Source organism: Phoenix dactylifera, chromosome 8, assembly GCF_051530095.1.
Source record: "Phoenix dactylifera cultivar Ajwa chromosome 8, Ajwa_hap1_PhDact_Kaust_v1.1, whole genome shotgun sequence".
NCBI lineage: Eukaryota > Viridiplantae > Streptophyta > Magnoliopsida > Arecales > Arecaceae > Phoenix > Phoenix dactylifera.
In genome coordinates, this window is record NC_143197.1 from 8153858 (window position 1) to 8172588 (window position 18731).

Sequence of the window (18731 nt, forward strand, 5' to 3'; positions counted from 1 at the left end):
AACAATTCAAATTTTTTGAGTTCCAGCAATTTATACAAAACCAGAATATCAGAGAGAGCTGCAAGACAAAATCGTGACCTTCTATATCTCGGGCTTTGGAAAGAGAGAGAGGAAGGGTGAGCTGAATGCTTATTAATAAATTTCATATTTAAATATTTTCAAATAGCAATAAACAAATTATTTTTCAAAACCCATATTTCATATACAATTCAAAAGGACAGTTTATAAGTCTGTGAATAATAAATTATTTTCCAAATCAGTATTTTACATATAACTATAGTAAGCAGTTTATAAACTATTTTTTTCAAAGCCACTATTTCACAACTCATCAGCAATAAGACTGAATGCTTTATCTCTATCAAGGACCGAGAGTATTGCATTCAACCTCTATAGAGTAGGCCTAATATACCATATTTTGCCCCCTATAGAGTAAGTCCAGTATACACCATTTAACTCTTGTGGGGTAGGTCTAGTATATCACATTTAATCCTCATAGAGTATGTATATATATTACATTTAACCTCTATGGAATAGGTAAATTATAGTTTGAAAAGATAAGTGCCAATATATAACTCCTATTGGCAAGAACCAAAATATAGGCACATTGAGAGTCAAAAGCAAACACGAGTCCAATTATTTGGCAAATATAGTTTCATATATCTTCCAAATTATAGTGATGGCTCAAGCAATTTATCAAAATCCTCAATCATATAAGAGCATCCAAAGAGTTTCAAATATTTTTAAAACATATAAATATTTCAAGCGCACTCAAATATATATCATTTAAAGAAGAATCCATAACAGTTCCAAATATATGAGGTTTGAAGGATTCATGCAATAGTTTTCATACAATATTCCCTTTAAACAAGAAAAAAAATCATGCTTATGCATGTGCATGATTTTAAATATATTCAAGAGTTTAATTGCAATGATATTTACTTGCTGGATCCAACCTACTATACGTGTTCAAATGCTGGATGGCCTGCTCGGCCCACTCAAGCCTGAAGAGTGTCGAGTGGGCTTGAGTCTCGGTCCTGATCCTTCATTCTCTTCTATGGAATCTGTTCGCTATTTCGTTCTATGGCATGATGCAAATCCTCAGCTTTGAATCTGCATCTTCGAACATGAACTTGTTCTCTTTGTGTCAATGTTTGAGAATACATTCAAAGGGCTCGGCTTGTGTGATGCTGTGCTTATGATTCTGTTTCTTTAGAGCAAAAATAATTGTTCAAGAAGTTGGCTCGCATGATCGATGGTAAAAGAGTGAGAGTTCGTACTATTATTTATAAAATTGTTTATCGCCCAGTTCAAACTAAACGTGATGTAATAAAACTTATAAGCTCGACAGGCCGGGTTTGTCCTGAAATTTGAGCTCGCCCATTAAATGGGCTCGACTCGGGTTGTTGAGCTCGGTCGGAACTCAGAATTTATGTAATACATAATATATATCATATAATATAAAATATAATAGAAGGCTCACCGTAAGAAAGGCCTCAAAGACAAAATAAAAGATAAAAGCCCCCCTGTGAGTTCGCTTGAGACCGGCCCACTATAGAGAAGGCCTCAAAGATAAAACGGCCTTAGGCCCTCAAATACATTGGGCCGCTCCTGATCCTCAAACCTTGGCATCTCGACAAAGAGGAAAAGGAAGGGGAGCCTCTTTGACGTGGTGGACGAGTTTAGATGTTCCGTGTTCAATACTATAGATCGGAACGAGGTTGGAGAGAAGTGGGCCATCAGGAAGCTCGAGGCCTGCCCCGAAGCGCAAGCTCGAGTAAGGATCAGGATCAAAGCTAGGAAGTAGGCATAAAGGCCTCGCCGGGTTGGGCCTAGGCCTGACTCATTTTAGTTACTCCTTGGACTGAGCCCTGCTCGAAATGCAGCCTGGCTCGCTTGTTGAACAGGTCTAATAGCCACTCGATCCCTTGAGGGTTAACTCCAACAAAAATCAACCCTCTGCCCTTTCCGACTTGATACCATCCAAGAAAACTCTAATATGACCATTGAATCCAAAGGCATTAACATAATAGCATATGCTAAATGCTTTTGAGAGCAGTCATATACCTCTGGAAATAAAAAAAGTAGAATCACATACCATCTAAATAAGCTCCAATTCTGAATTTTAATGTTTGGTTGGACGGTTGTATATGTTAGTTTAGAAAGAGAGGTTTTTTTACCAATATTGTGCTTAAGTTTCTCTTCTGATTGCTTTGCACGCTCAATATATTTCACACGTCCTATTTTTATCTTCTCTAGTTCAGCCAAAGCAGCTACCATGAGAAAGCATGCATGCGAGGACCTCCCAAGTACCAAAGTAGGCTAGTGTGGCGAAGGTTTTTTTTTTTTATTGGGTGCAAGGGCGGTTCATATCCTGCGAGTGTGGATGTGGCCAACAAAATCAGAAAACAACAAAGATGATAAAAAATCCGACACTCTATCACGCTTCATCCATACAAGTCCGCAAGAGTGGTGGGCTATATAGGATGCAACCTAATCAGCTGCTCCATTCGCTTTCCTGTAGATGTATATGGTCTGGTGGGCATCATACTTCTGCAATAGTCTGTGAATGTCGAGAAGTAGCGGCTTACTTTCACCTGCATGACTCCGACTCTGGACCTAATCGATCACCATGGCCGAGTCGCCCTTGAGAATGAGCCGGACCGCACCTAATGTCCATCAGGCAAAAGAAATAAGTTGTTAGGCGACAAGAGCCGTTAGTACCGTAATACATGAAATGATAATTAAATTTTTAGATTTGCGTGGACGCGGTTTGCATGCGTTCCAACGGCCAGCACGTCTCCCTTCCTTTATCATTCATCAAACACAGCTTGCTCCCTCCGAACGACCAAGCCTTTTTAGGATCCTTCCTGCCTCCTACTAATTGATAAATACACAAGTACAATAAAAAATCATAAGCTTATGTAACAAGACAATCATATATAGTTATTAATTAGCAGTCATGTTGCTTGAAGAAATGATGTGGAGGCAGCTTCCAGCCGAATCAGAGGAAATGTGACACTGGTTTACACTACTATCTATCACTCTACTCAAATACCCCCCTTGATTGACCTTCTACATCATAGTCGTGCTAATTGTTACCATTTGGTGTCGTCCCACACAAAGCCAACCATGCATTTGTTTGTTTGGAGCTTTGATTGTAAATATGGTTTGAGTATATCCACCTTTCTTTTCCAATCATATCAGTTACAAAAATATAAATTTTGGATCACTATCCTTTTTACTTCAGACATGATGAATTGGAGAGAGCCAGTCTTCCAATAATGGCCGTGCATGATTGGTACGACAATTGTGATCCTATAACCCCAGTGTGGCATATGAGACAATGCATCTCATGAAATCTCATTGGCTCCTTCCAATCACGGTCTATCATACCAATCATGAATGGCAGTGTTTAGTGGATTGCCCTCTCTAGTCTATATCAAGAGATGAGAGGATCCAATCTGTTAGTTTTAGCGTACATGTAAAACATATTCTACAAGTTTATAGATCTTCTTTTCTCTGCTAATGAAAAAGTGGCACAATTATCAATTAAAAATTTATATCATTAATACTTCTTGGGAGCTATTAGTCCTGCCTTCTCAGTGATATGGAAGTTTACCCATGTCACTCTTTTTCTTTTCTTCTTTTGTTCATGTCAACTACCCAATCATCCTTCCCACCCATGGACAATGGACTTGAATGTAGATATCAACTACGAACATGAATAGACTTTACTAGCCGGTCAACCTTATTGCAAGTTTATCAGTATGTTGTTCAATAAAGAATCCAGATTTCCCTGGTATAGACTCCCTTATTCCATAGTCTTGGAGGCCACCTTCCTGGAAGAAACGTTCGACTTGACGTAACAACCATGCAATTACCTGGAAGTTAATCTTGCTCAAAATATTTGGCAAGTCAAAAAGATCTCATAGCTTTCGCTCGCATCTACAGGGTACTTTTGGAAAACCAAACCCCCCGCGTTAATAGCAAACCGTGTCTGAGCCCACGAAAACATCCAATTCCGCCGCTCCTGTCCACACTTTCCACTCAGTTGCGTTCATGCTCCTAAGCACACCCCACCCCCGTTCTCCTTGTTTCTAAGCTACCGCGTCACCCATCCACCCTTATAAAACCCACCGCTCACCCCTCTCCACCCCCAGCAAACCTCTCCTTCCAAGCCCAAAAGTATCCTTCCCTTCTATCATCACTGCTATCTCTATTCTGCTGCTGCTACTGGCACTAATAGAGACAAGTAGATGGGCAAGAAGAAAGTGGCAATGGTCGGCCGGGCATGGACCCGGTTGCGCTTGGCCCTCCAATGGGTTCGGAAGGGTGGTGCCTTCAAACGGGTCTTAGTGCTCGACCTCCGCCTCGTTCATGGCTACCTTAAGAGCCTTAAGCCTGGTGGCGGCCACCCCGATAGGTTTCACCATGGCAAGCGCGAACTCTCCTTCCAAGAAACCCCTGCCTTCCATTTCAAGACCCCATCCATGCGGCTCCCCCGCTTGCCCTGCATAACTCCTGCGGTCGACTTCGATAATGACGATGACTATATCTTCTTCGAGTGTGAGAAAAAGAATGAATTCTTCGATAAAGAATCGAAAAAAGAGTGTTCTATGGACAGTTGTGAAGGTGGTGAAGATGGTGATGTCGATAGTGATGATGATAAGGGAAGCAATTGTGGGGAAGTGATCGAGGTGGAGGAAGAACTAGGAATTGATTCGAAGGCGGAGGAGTTCATAGCTAAGTTCTATGAGGAGATGAAGCTACAACGCCAGTTCTCGTTGCTTCAATATAATGAGATGCTTCGTAGAGGCATGAGTTGATGGGTTTCTATTCAAAGAAATCGATGTGAAGATTTGAGTCGCTATGTTTTCTTACATCTCTGTTTGCTCCTCATACTTTCAATTCTTTTATTGCAGCGGTGGTGTAAATATTGAGAGCTTTCACGGGTGAGCTTTTGATGTGTTTGTGAGTTTATAAATAATTCGAGTTTTCTTGAGGTGTCATCTGGTCCCATTTGTTTCCAATTGAACTAAGCATGACATGAAATTATGGATGTTTGGATTGGCTTTTTTTTCTTCGATAAAAATGTTTGCGACTGTTTTCAGTGGGGAGAATATGCATGCTTGAGTGAGCCTTGGAGGGGAGTAATGCATTATAAATTTGGTAAAGAAAGAACAAGATGGGGTTGGCATATACAGAAGTTACAAGTCAGGCTGATAGCTGGAAAGACAAACGCTGTGCTCTGGTTTCCATCACCCTCTTCGTCCTTTCCCTCGCTCTCTTTCCTTCGTCACTTCCCCTCAATCCCACCTTCCCTCGCCTGCTGTTCCTCAAAACCCTAACCCTACCCCTCTCCTTCGGCCCCCTCCCTCCACCCTCTCGCTGCCAAGTCTGTCCTCCTTACTCTCATCTTCCTCCTCCGCTTCCATGCCCTTCGCTACTACGGTGCTGGCGTCTCCATCCTCGCTGATACCCTCGCTGCCAAATCTCTCCGACGATCTCTGCTCCTTTGTTGGCCCTTGCAGTGCCCACTACTGCCATCAACTCTGTGACCTCATGGCTCTACTCGTCATCATCTCCCTCCTCTCCTCATGGCCTTGCAGCCCTACTCGGCGTCCCCATTGATCCACAAAGATTGAGGAATCCGCTCTTGTATGGATCCGATTTGCGGGCGCTAGAGGCAGCACTCCGCACCCGATTTGGCCCCCATCACTGCCAGAGGCTCCCAAACGACCCTACAACACTGCGGTGAGAATAAAATTCTTCCAGAGTTAGATCTTGAGTTCTATCAATTTTTGTCTTGAGCACCCCACCAAATTTCTCTTGGATTACAAGCTGTACTTTATCACAGTCTTATCTCAAAGAAAACTGCTAATTTGATTTATCTATTTGGAGGTTTAAATATCATTTTATTCTCCTAAACAGCTCTTTGTGTCTTTTAGGGATGGATGCAATATTTGTCCAAAAAAATTATCCAATTTCAAAGAAAAGCGCCCCTTAATATGATGAAGTTATGGCTCCAGAAAGCTTAAGTACGTAATTAGTATAGTAAATCTTGTTCCCAAATTATTCTGTTCCAGACCTATAGAAATAGCCAGAATGATCTGGCGATCCTTCTAGATCACTATTGTAATAACTCAGGACCTCATCCAAAATAGCTACATGAAAGATATTATTTGGATTTCTTGATCCTATATAAGTACCCAAGATTTATCCAGCAAATAATTAATACTGGACTAAACAAACTCCCGCTTGGATCCTCACATACTCCACCGTTTAAGCGCTGATGTTTTTATCAGACTAAGGATTCAAATCTATTCAAATCTAATCATAAGCAACACGATTGATCCGTGGTTAGACCTAATGGATCCGTGCTGTAATATCCCCTAATCCACATAGGTTATGGATGGACCGGGTCTGCTCTGATACCATTTGTAACAATCCAATATTTTACCCAAAATAGCTAGCTGAAAGATATTATTTGGGTTCCTTGATCCTGTATAAGTACCCAAATTTACCTAGCGAATAACCGATGTTAAACTAAACACACATCCACACGGGTCTTCACAACTATATTCACAAAGATGTGGATTATTTAAGTAGGGTTTAAGTATAATGTTATTGAAATGAGTTAAGATTAAATATTGTCCAATCTTAGTTTTGATCTGGATGGGTTATGTTTTTCACTAAGATATACCTAATATTTGGCTATTATGGATTTTATTTTTGTAAATACCTGCTGCTTCACTCATCTGTTACAAGGTAACTCAGCTTCACCATAACCTTTCTTTAGCTATTTTCGCGCTGACGATTGCTATTATTTTCCAAAGATGCTTCATTAAGAGATTTAAAATATTTGCATGATCGCAGCTTAACATATGTGATACTTTGTTATACTATCTCTTACATCATTTTTTATTTTTCTAAAGCAACCTAATTTATAAGTTTGGGTCCTTTTATTTTAGCATTGAATTTGAGAGATTCAATACTACAAGCACGAGTATTCATGTATTGTACAAAGACCATGATAATATGGGCTGACGTGCTATACATGAGGGGCATTGTCTCGTATATGGTAAAGGTACACCATCATTATTACGATGCAATGCATGAACGGCCATGATCACTCAACCTCCGCAATTTAATTTCAAGCCGGAACTTTATAGTTTAGACACCCAACTCTAACAACACTAAGGGCTCGTTTGGTCCGCGAAAAAGAAAGAGAAGAAAGTGTGGTCCATAGGAAAGTAATAAGATACCTCTTGTTTGATTGGAGTTTTCAAAAGAGAGAGATACAAAAGTTGTATTTCCATAAGGATATAATTCCCACATTTTATGAAAAAATCTTTTCCATGAGAAACATGAGAAATTTACTTTTCTATGAGTCAGAAATTATTCTATTTTTATTTTTTTTAAAAAAAGCCTTTCAGCACTAAAGAAGCATTAAATACCTAATTTTTTTTAAGAATATAATAGGAATTACACAACTTTTTTAGAAAAATGGATGGTCAACCAAACATAAATATTGTATAAATATAGAAGGAAAAATACTTTTTGCGAACCAAACGAGCCCCAGAGATAACATGGGAATACATGGAAACGTCTTAGTTGTGACATGCGAACCAACGCGTTCGGTTCACGTGTCCAACGCTTTTCTGCGTGTTACGCCTTGGCTAGACATGCTCCCATTCAAACGTCTTAGTTGTGACATGAAGTATGTACATCAGACGGCTCTGATCAAAGTTCTGGCTCCGGTTGTGCCCTTCTTCTCTAATCCCGGGATCATTTCAAGCGTCGATTTTAAAATGGTCTTTAGGTAATCATGGACGGACGGTGGATTCACCGCTCAATAATAGAGCATCAGGTGACTTTCAACGGACTCCAACATGTGGGCCCTGTGCCCCGAGATCCAACTGCTTTATGAGCCCATCGGGCCCCACCGGCCACCTTAAACCTGCCTTCAAATCGAGTGGGCCTCTCACCCGCCTGTCCGCTGCCAAACAGCATTCACTCCCACGCACTGACGTGTCCTCCCTCGCAAACCTACACCCAGTAGGCCCCACCGAAATTCCAACGCTCCAAATCGCGAAACGCGTACCCGTTCCATTGTTCTTCCAATCCTACGCACAGAAGTTCTTATGCGACTACTTTGTTTTATGTATCACGTTGAGATCGAACGGAAGAGATAGCTTTCTATGGTCGACACGGACGGCCGATTTATTGCTCGCAGAAGAACTTTTATGCGCGTGGTTGGATGGTATGGAGAACATTAGTGCCGTTTGGAATTTCAAATGGGATTCCCTCCCCCCCCCCCAAAAAAGCCGTTGAGCTCTCGTAGTCTCGTTCGCCCCTCTTCCATTTTATCCTCGTTTTTTAATCATTTTCTTCAATTAATTTATTGCTCCTATAAAAATTTAATGTTCGATCTCACGGTGGCACCTCTTCTCTCGTCTCTCGCCATTAATGGTCTCGACCTGCAACTCCATCAATCCTGCCGTCTTCTGTTCTGTTCTTTTCCTCTCCTCTGCCCTTCTCGCTCGGAATCCCTAAACCTAACCCTAATTTGAGAATCGATTTTGGAAAGATGGGCGAGGTCGCCGAGGTCTGGCGGGGCGTCTGATCCCGCGTTTGCCGAGGTCTTCTTCGAGGTTCGTATTCTAGTTGATATAGAGATCTTAGGGGGTGGATAAAATTGGTTGCTTTCTTTCCTAGTTTTTTGTTTTTGTTTAGGGGGTTAGGGTTTTAGAGAATGAGAGGGGGAGGTGGACCATTGTGCAGCAATTAGTCTGTTTTTGCTTGTATTCTTGCTTCTTCTGTTGACGTTTATTGTTTATGGAGTAATTTGGTGAGTTTAGGCGGTTTCGTGAATGGAAATGAGGTTTTTAGTGTTGTTTCTTTCATAAGTAGATACAAAGCTGGTTCATCTGTTCTAATGGATATATCATTTGATTTTCTCTTGTTATTTCCGATTTCACTATATCTTTCTTGTTTTCATTATCGATTATGGAATCGATTATTTCTCTGCATTCTTCCTGCTCCATTTTATCTACCCTTTTTATTCGATGAATTAGCGAAGTATTAGGGTTTTTGTGGGCGAGTTAGCTTGGTTAAGTTTATGTGTTTTGTAGTTTGAGAAGTACGGCCTTTTGGTGAACTTCTAAGTACTTCAATTCTTTATTTTTGTCAATGTAGAAGGACCTTTGTTAAGAGTATAATAAATGTGGCACTGAAGAGTTCTTAAGATCACGGAGTGAGGATGGGTGCAGAAAAGGGAAGATCGAAGAGCAGCGGTTTCTTTCATCTGTTTGATTGGAACAGGAAGTCCCGCAAGAAATTGTTTTCAAGTGGAACCAGTTCACCTGGTAAATCAATATCAGTACAATGCTTGAAAGCAGCTATTTTTTTTCTTACTATTAGGAATTTCTTTTCCCTGACCATATGTGTTTACCTTTCAGAGGGCTCAAAACAGGGAAAGATAAGTGATTGTAATTTGCCAACAACACGATTCCAGTTGGTGGGTAGCCTGCTCTTTCAATCTGTTCTATTGTTTTGTATCAATGTAATTGGAATCAACTGCTTATGCTGTGTAAAAGGAGGTTAGTGTTTTCTAATATCATTCATTCGTTATATCTTGCCAGAATGGTGAGGATGAGGTCATTGGAGTATCAAGCATGAAAGGAAGAATTGACTGCAGTGGCGCTTCATCACTGACTGAGGAAGAAGGAAATGAGATTAGGGCCCCAGGAGTTGTGGCTAGGCTTATGGGTTTGGACTCTTTGCCAACATCAGGTGCTTTAGAACCCTACTCCACTCCTGGTTTTGATTCACGATCTCTTCGAGATAACCATAACCTGAAAAGAAGTCCTGAATTCTCCATGAATGATCAATTCAACCCTGCAGCCCATAGAGCTGAGGGCTATTTTCGGAAGCCAATAGAATTGCGGTCTCAAAAAATGCCAAGCAGCCCGATAGAGAAGTTTCAAACGGAGACATTACCTCCAAGATTAGCGAAGTCTCTCTCAATAGCCCACAACAAATTGTTGTCACCAATTAAAAATCCAGGGTTCGCTTCTGCTACTAATGCAGCTCAAATAATGGAGGCAGCAGCCAGGATTCTTGAGCCAGGATTTCAAGCCGGTACCAGAGGCAAAGTTTCTTCCTTAGGATCATCTTCAATTCCATTGAAGGTTCGTGATCCAAGAGAGAGCATGGCAGCCTCTCGGAGGACTTTAAGATTGCTGGAATTATCCAGAACCACTGTTCAGTCAACTGACGTCAGGTTTTCTAGAGGACAATCCTTGAATAGGGCTTGGAAAGGTTCAGAAGATATTGTCATATTTAGGTCCTCTCCAGATCCTTGTGGAATTAATTCAGCTAGTGCAACAGGTAAGGGTAAGTCCATCTCTTTAGCTATCCAAGCCAAGGTGAATGTCCAGCGAAGGGAAGGCTTAACTACATCTGGTAGGAATGCACTAACCCGGAAAGAGCATGATGAATGTAAATTAAACCAACCATTTAAGAGCCAACAGTATAATCAAAAGAATAAGCAGCAGAAAAAGCCATCAACAGCCAATGCTTCAGGGGTCCTGCGGCAAAATAATCAGAAACAAAATTGCCAATCCACCAAAGGCAAGTTGGCTTCAAAGCAATCCAATTCTAGTCAGCAGGGGAGGAAAATTCTTTCTGGAGATTCATCTTCTGGAAAGCACAAGAATGTAAATAGGCTCTCTGGAAATACAAAAAGTGGTTACAGGAAGGAAGTTTTAGTGACTGCTGATGTTGAAAGGGAAGGTTCATCAAGTAACAAGGATTTCCCTAGAAAGAAAAGATTGATAGAGGGACGTTTCAAATCAGGGAAAAGTGGTAGCATAGATAACTTGTCTATGGACAGACATGTGAAATTTGTTCAATCTAATGTTGTGATTGATGAATATTCTAGGTGGGAAGAAGATAATAGAAATGCCATGGATGTTGTATCCTTTACATTCACATCCCCCTTGATCAAACAATTGCCTGGATCTCAACCTTCCATTCCGGTGGTTGAAAAGGAGGATAAAAATAGTGGGCACTGTTTTGATTCTTGCAGTGAAAAGGATGCTTCAGATGCCAAGAGTAAAAGATTAACGTCGCTAGGATTGAATGTTATAACGGGTGATGCTTTGAGTCTTCTTTTAGAGCAGAAACTGAGAGAACTGACATCTGGGCTGGAACCTTCCAGTAACTTTCTCAGAGGAGGGAGTTTTGCAGCTTCTACTCCTCTTCTGCAAGAATCAAAGTCTGCTTACAATACTGAGGCAACACAACATCAGGAGTTCTTACTTAGGCATTGCAATGATAAAGCTGATGGCATATCTGATTCTAACTGTTCTTCAACTAATAATCAGATGTTTGAGATGAGCCATAAGCTGCGGGTATGTTGTGCTTTATATACCTGTGCTAATCTTCTTCTTTTTTTAAAAAAAAAAATTAAACATAATTTCTTTTGTTATCATATAATATTGTACGTTTAATTACCAAATGTACTTGTGCACCTCAACTGATTGATTCATGTGTAAGGAAAATGGATTTCATAAAATTCCTTTGATAAGTATTTTTATCTACTTCTGTCCACTAATTATTAAATTCTGCAAGAGTTATTATGGGAAATTACTGAGTAATAAGATACTTTTGTTTGTGTCTGCTTTATAATTTATGAGTTGTAATTTGTTATTATGTGTCAATGATGAGATATGCATTTGATGTAGATTTACAAGATACCTCTGCAGTTATTCATGTTCTTTGAGGGGCCCTGCTCTTGCATTATGTTATGTAATTCAAGGCAGGTTATGCCTCGCAGTTTTTCTTTGGAAGTTACACACTTGCTGAAAGAATCATTTATTTTTTTCTTTTAATTTACATCATCACATTTCATTGAATTTTTTCAATAGCATTACCCACACCATGGGAGCTAGGTTAGCTGATCAAAGAGTTTTGATATCCCTAATTCACTAATAGTTAAAGACACAAAGATTGAACGCTCAGAAATCACTCTTTTATATGTTTTATATATATATATATATATATATATATATATATATATATATATATATATATATATATATATATATTCAGTTTTTGTAGTTGGGCTTGTGAATTAAGTTCAGCATTATCTATCAAGTAGTTGTATCTTAGTAGCAGGAAATTTCTATCTAGGGTGATGTGCCCACTTTGAGAACTTTCTGGAAACTCAAATCTGTGGTTGCTTCCTAAGCACTCATCTGTTTTCTTGCACCTGCACTGATATCCGCTCTTGCACCCCTTCCCAATTCTAGCACCCAGGAGCTGGACTTATGTAGTAAACTGACACATTGTCATAGACATCCAACTTCGCAAGTATCGTTAAGGAGGAGAACCTTAAAAGCTTTACTACTTTCAATATCTATGCTTGTCTTATCTGGTTATCATTTACATACCGTGATCTTCATCTTTGAATATCTATGCCTGTGTCTGTGTTCACTTTTAAGAAGAAAGCTTTTGTTCTTGAGAGTCTGTGGTTTTGCATCTTGTTTTAGAAGAAAGCTTTGATAGAGTTATCACCACCAAGAAAGCATTAGTAGACGCAATACCAACCCAAATGAGACATGAATTTGTAAGAAAGAATATGTACTACAACTACATTTCTTCACCATGGGATAATCTTATAATGTCCTTGGTGTTATTAGTATAGCATTGTCTCATAAATCTAATTGTGATAAACCTTTTATGCAATAGTAGAAGAAACTTTTTACATGGTCTGAAACATTCAAAAGAATAGTGATAGATGGCCAATAATTTAAACCACCACTTTTAACAAATCCAGCAGCCCATTGATGTGTTCGGCATGTGTGAGGCATCAATTTATAAGAAAGAATATGTATTATAATTACATTTCTTCACATTGCCATAATCATATAATGTCCTTTGTGTTATTAATACAGCATTTTGTCTCATAAATCTAATTGCAATAAACCTTTTATGCAATATTAAAAGAAACTTTTTACATGGACCTGAAACATCCAAAAGAATAGTGATAGATGGGCAAGGATTGTGTGTGTGTTTGATGTGTGCATGTGCATGCGTGCATGCATCGTATATTTGTGTTTTCTATGTTCATAAGAGAATACTAGAACACCGCACACCTGGATCTGTGATTTCATGTTTGATCAAAACCCTTTTTTCCTGAAGATATTACCAAAAGAATCCCTTGTTAGGTATTATTTTTTCTCCTAACACTCTCCAGGTTTGAGTAACAAAAAAATTCATGGCTCAGCATATTACTATAATAAACATTTGATTGACAGTAATGTCCTATGTTGAAGGTCTAATGCATACTCAGCTGGATTCTCAAGACTGATGATTCACTTCAATGGTTTATCATAGATCACACTAAACATAGATTATGTCCAATATGGTGTCTTGCCCCCAACCCGAAATAGCGAGTTGGGTTTGCAGCAATTGCCGCATACTTATAGGAAACTTTTTTCATAAGCATGCAAGGCATCTCATCACGATATCATAAAGCAACATAGTGGAAAGAATTGAATTAAGTAAAATTTAAAATTCAATAATTAACGAATCCAACTGATAAATAAAGTTCAAGTTTCTTACATCAATTAAACCTCAAATAATAAATCTAAACTATATCAATTTTGTCGAATCTCGTTTTCAGCCTTACTCCCATTGCAGTACCTACGTTCGCATCTAAGTATCTGAATCTATAAAGAAAGATAAGATAATGAGCTCGATAACCTAGTAAGCAATGAACGCATTAACTAGATAAATCAGGCAATAATAACAATTTTATAGAAAATAAGCATATAAAATATGTCAATTCAAACTGAATCTAGATATGCAGCAATATAAAAACATCATACTTGTGAATCAAATTTGATAACAAATCTAATTTCTTTCAAAATTTCAAGTTCATCTCTTCAGTAATGAACTATGACCATATTTATACTCTGTGGCTAGGCCAAATAATGAGCTCAAAAATAGTCAAAGTGCCAATATATAACTGACAACGACAACGTATCGAAATGCCAATATTTAATCCCTATTAGTAGGGTATCGAAGTGCCAAGATATAACCTCCATTGAATGTATCGAAATATAATTTGGCTATGAGCCCAAATCTATCTTGAGTCGAAACTCTTTCTCAAAAACATATTTCATATTTTGAATTAAAAAAAATGCATAAAATCATATGGTATCAAAATTAATTGACATAATCCATATCAAAATTAATTAATCCATATCGAAATCAACACATTCAATCACGAGTTATATAATATTCCAGAAAAGGGCTAATTCAATAATAAACACCATGCATCAAGTTTATAAATCATGAATAATTTGATTCATAAATATCTTATATTTGTTGATAAATCTAAAAAAAGAGTTACATTACTTACCTTACAAATAGAATCAACCGACAAATCCAATTAACTCCGAAGATCCCCCTTAAATCCTAATATTCAAAGATTATATTTTTATCAGACATTTAGCTATGATTATTTTAAGAATTAATGCCCTCACAAGGTTGGCCAAGTCAGAGTGCCCGATGTTCCGGTCAGTCCGATCAAGGCAATTTCATCAGATCAAGATTGGACCAGGATACAGGTGGCTCAAAAAAGATTGGAGGTGATCAAATCTAACGGTGTCTAACAAGAACCAGGGTGGAGGCTCGCATGCTGCCCGATGGTTAGAGGTCAGGACATCCTTTATAGGGTCAATCAAAGTTATTGAGAAAAGACCCTTCTCTAGCATCCAACAAAACCTTAAAGAGACTGAGAGAAAAACCATGTAGAGAGAGAAATAAGAGAGAGAGAGTAGGAAAGAGAGGAAAAAGAAAGAATAGAGCCTCTCTCTCTCTCCTTAATAAATTAAGAAAAGAGTCATGGGAGGGTGACTGCCGGCCGGAGGGCCAATGATCGACCATTATGAACTACGGTCGGCGACAATAAATAGCCGGCAATGAAGAAATCAATCGGAAAAGGCAACCAAAATAGGCTTCGGCCCTAAAGCTAGGTAATCCATGGTATTCGGTGGTTAGGGCTGTAGCCATGGTCACAAACTGGCATGGAAAGTCAAATGAAGGCTTTAGCGATGAGCGCCAGTAGCAAAGTTAGCCTGAAAAGAAAGAATAAAGTTAGAAAATCCAAAAACAGAAAAAACAAAGCACCCATTTTCTAGCAAATATCCGATGATTAGCTGGCCGAAAATCAAGATCCAACAGGTAAGGAGAATTGAAAGGAGAACTAATTAGATGATTGATGGGTTGTTACCTGGTTTTTGGCATTGTTTGGCCATGGTAGTGGCCAACGACATTCGGGAAGAAGAAGATCAACCCAACGATTTTCCGATTTGGATGCCTAAAATTCGGGGAGATCAAGGGGAAGCCAAGATTGGCTTAAATAGAGATGGATTAGAGGGAGTCTAGAGCTCCTGAAGCTCCATAGTAATCGGACTCCTACGTGGAGTGGAGAAGAAGGCAACTCCCATCGGGAGTCTACCTCTTCTCCTTGCACGTGCGGCGTACGTCCCATTTTTTTTTAAAAAAAATTCTTTTTTTTTCTTTGTTGATTCTTATATCTGGGTCGGTCAAGTGGACCAGGCCTAGCTCTCAAATAGGCTGGGTGTTACATATGGCTATTGCGACCATACAAGTGAGGTTCTCCCTCGATCTCACCATAAAATTTTCAGGCATGAATTACTAAAAGGCTATCCTCTTGCTAAGTCCCAATTTAATTTCTTGGTGCACGACATAGCTGAGAGTGTTAATGTCATTTCAAATTGATGTGTTAATAATGTTCTCGGTTTCTATGGATACTTTTATTGATGAAGTAAATGATATTTTTAGGCACACTTGAACACCAGTTCTATTAGATGCTGTATTAGGTATGACAATGACTCTTGGTTTTAAGACATTTGCATGTTTGGGATGCTGAAGAGGAATGGTAGAGGGCATATTTATTTAAATATAGTAATTTTCCCTAGTCCTTATTGGGTGTCTTTCTCTCACCAATTTAAGTGATGTCACTTTCTTGGTTGATTTGGAGTTTGACATATGCATTTTATGACAAGACTTTTCCTTGGCCTGGTTTACACTACGACAGTCCATACTCATTATAGTTCTAGCCATTAGCTGCTTTTGAAATTTTCTATGGCTATTCGTTGGATTCATATTATTTTTGACATAGATGCATACTTGGTTTGAGACGTTAGATGTCAGTTATATGGATCCTCTAATTAACTACTTACAAGCATGACTAGATTGCAATTTGTTGACCACCCATGGAATCCCACGAAGACACCTAAACCATGCGACTCTCAAATGCAATCCTTCTCTCTGGTCTTGCTTGATGTTTGCACTGGTCTTCTATTTCATGAATATGATTTGACATGTTAGAAGAGTTTGCTTCCACGTTCTATCATGATGGGATTGCTTGCCTAAGTGGTTATTCTGGTGTGCAGGTGTTAGAATTAATTTTTAAATTTTCTTGAGGAAACAAACCTAATATTTCCTATGAACCTTTCTTTTTGATGTTGTGTTTATTTATTCTGACTTACACAATCAAATAATTGTTGAGACTTTCCATTTTCAAAGTTGTAACTTTGGGAAGTTTCTATGCTAATGAAGAAAGCTCCCGATGTCACCATCTACAAATGTTGTTTCAGATACCAGAGGAGTTGGATTGTATCAGCAGCAGCACTTCCCGGAAGGAATCAGACCACCAGCATCCAAGTCCTCTTTCCATATTTGATGCCTCCTTTTCGAATCAAACTTGCAACTCACCGGAGAGCTCTGGCAGCACTGCTGGTAAAACACTACCTAGCAATTAGTCTAATACTGTAAACTGTGAAAATTGCTGTTTTCATGAATAAAACCTTTCTAATTCCCAGGAAGCAAGCTGTGTTCATCTTATGTCCAAGCTCGTAATGTTGCTCCCCTGAGTTGCTCAAACAAAATTTCATCAATGGAAGCTGATATGGAGTTAACGGATTCAGCCTCCTATGCCTTTATGGATTTGGATGCATTAGAAATTGGCAGCGCTAGTCTATTGAAAGTGAACAGCAAGGATATGGATTACGTGAGGGAGATATTATGCAGCAGAGGGTTGTCAAAGGATTTAAGCTCATGTTGTTTAAATGATGCTGGTGAGATCTTGGATTCCCTTCTTTTCAATAAGTTGGAAAATAAGAGAAGTAGGTCCATACTTAAAGGGGATGACAAATATGGTAGGGCGAGGAGGAAGGTCTTGTTTGATTGCATGAATGAATGCTTGGAATTGAAATGTAGCAGTTACTTCCGGGCAGGATATCGTGCATGGAGCAGAGGTTTGGCAGTCATTGGTAAGGATCTGGCAGAAGAGTTTTATGAGGAGATTTTGAGGTGGAAGAGCATGGGAGACTCTATGGTGGATGAGCTTGTGGACAAAGACATGAGTACTCACTTGGGTAGATGGGTGGATTTTGAGATTGAGGTATTCGATGCGGGAGTAGAGCTCGAGGGAGAGATACTAAGCTCCTTGGTTGATGAAGTGGTTGCTGATTTATACACCAAAGGGTAGTATGTTTGCTTTTGTCTGCATGGAGTATGTCTACTTTGTTCTCTAATGTAAGTTGATGTCTACATTTTTTCCCCTTCTCTTTCAATTTGTGTTCCATATCTTTTTCTTCCTTGAATTATGTCCATTGTAAAGTTAGTATTAGATGCTACATTTGTGGTTCGTCATAATGATCAGATGTAAATGCTTAGTTTGGACAAAAACTTAGTTTGCTGATTGTGCATTTTTTGCTTTGGTAATCTCTGGTCTGTTATGTCTCAACTTCGTCTTTTGAGTGCTTAGCTCGGACTAGAGCCTGTCTCCTGCAGTCGGGCTGCAGGAAACCTTTCCTATTCCTAGAACCATAACCAAGCCAACCCTTCATCTAGATGGGCAATAGTCCTCCTTAACAACATAAAACCCATTTCTAAGCACAAGTCGACTCCACCCATTAGTTAAATAATATAATGTCCTGTAAGCCTTCGTTTTTTGGGGCTCTGTATCGTGGAAGGCATCTAATGATTACTGTAAATTGTACTTGAATTTTAACGAATGTTGCTTTGGTGAGAGTAGTAGTTTGCATTAAAGGCATGTTCTCTTTTTTTGTGCTATTTGCAGTTGATATAATTAAAGAATAACACTGCACCAAATTGTATGATACCGCAATATATTCACTTTATGAACACTTTGCAAACATCTGTACGTGTTTGTGATAATATCAGGGATCGAACTGTGCCAGATGATAGGGAAGAAGAAGAGAGAAAACCGGTCATCATTGTGGAAGAAGTCATAGAAACTCTTTGTGCTGAAAGCTCCAGACTTTCCATTTCCAAAAAAATAAAAGGTCGCTGTCCTCTGAAAGCTGTATATGCAACAGAATACTCCTCAATTCAGCTGGTTCCTCCTCTTCATTCTTAGTTATTAGATACATCATACATGAACTTGGGCCAGATGCAGGGAGATGAGGGACAGATTTGATATTCCTTGATCAGACTATCAGGATTGGCTGCAAGCTTGAGAGCTTAAGAGCAACTTGAGAGGTTTATCTCCAATCAAAGCATCATTCAAGAAAAGAGTGCTTGCCCCGTTGCTAACTCTATTAGCAATGTTAGAGAAGAAGTTCTTTCCACATGGGAGAAGCCAACCTTTTAAGGAAGTGCCA

At 39.1% G+C, this 18731-nt stretch overlaps 2 protein-coding genes across 2 annotated transcripts; both read left to right on the forward strand.

Moving 5' to 3' along the window:
* The first annotated feature begins 4174 nt into the window (after positions 1-4174).
* Positions 4175-5090, forward strand: LOC148702642 (uncharacterized). The gene has a single exon (XM_088702077.2). The coding sequence runs from the start codon at positions 4257-4259 to the stop codon at positions 4824-4826; it is 570 nt and encodes a 189-aa protein (XP_088558203.2). The 5' UTR covers positions 4175-4256; the 3' UTR covers positions 4827-5090.
* Positions 5091-8326: 3236 nt separating this feature from the next.
* On the forward strand, positions 8327-17793 carry LOC103720044 (uncharacterized). Its single transcript, XM_026809585.3, has 6 exons — positions 8327-8654; positions 9199-9368; positions 9462-9520; positions 9645-11417; positions 16701-16842; positions 16926-17793. The coding sequence occupies exons 2-6, from the start codon at positions 9263-9265 to the stop codon at positions 17591-17593; spliced, it is 2748 nt and encodes a 915-aa protein (XP_026665386.3). The 5' UTR covers positions 8327-8654; positions 9199-9262; the 3' UTR covers positions 17594-17793.
* Positions 17794-18731: the final 938 nt, after the last annotated feature.

Coding starts and splice junctions, on each gene's coding strand:
- LOC103720044 (XM_026809585.3), top strand. CDS start 9,263: ATGGGTGCAGAAAAGGGAAGATCGAAGAGCAGCGGTTTCTTTCATCTG. Junction 11,418..16,700: donor AGATGAGCCATAAGCTGCGG/GTATGTTGTGCT, acceptor ATGTTGTTTCAG/ATACCAGAGGAGTTGGATTG. Junction 16,843..16,925: donor GAGCTCTGGCAGCACTGCTG/GTAAAACACTAC, acceptor TCTAATTCCCAG/GAAGCAAGCTGTGTTCATCT.
- LOC148702642 (XM_088702077.2), top strand. CDS start 4,257: ATGGGCAAGAAGAAAGTGGCAATGGTCGGCCGGGCATGGACCCGGTTG.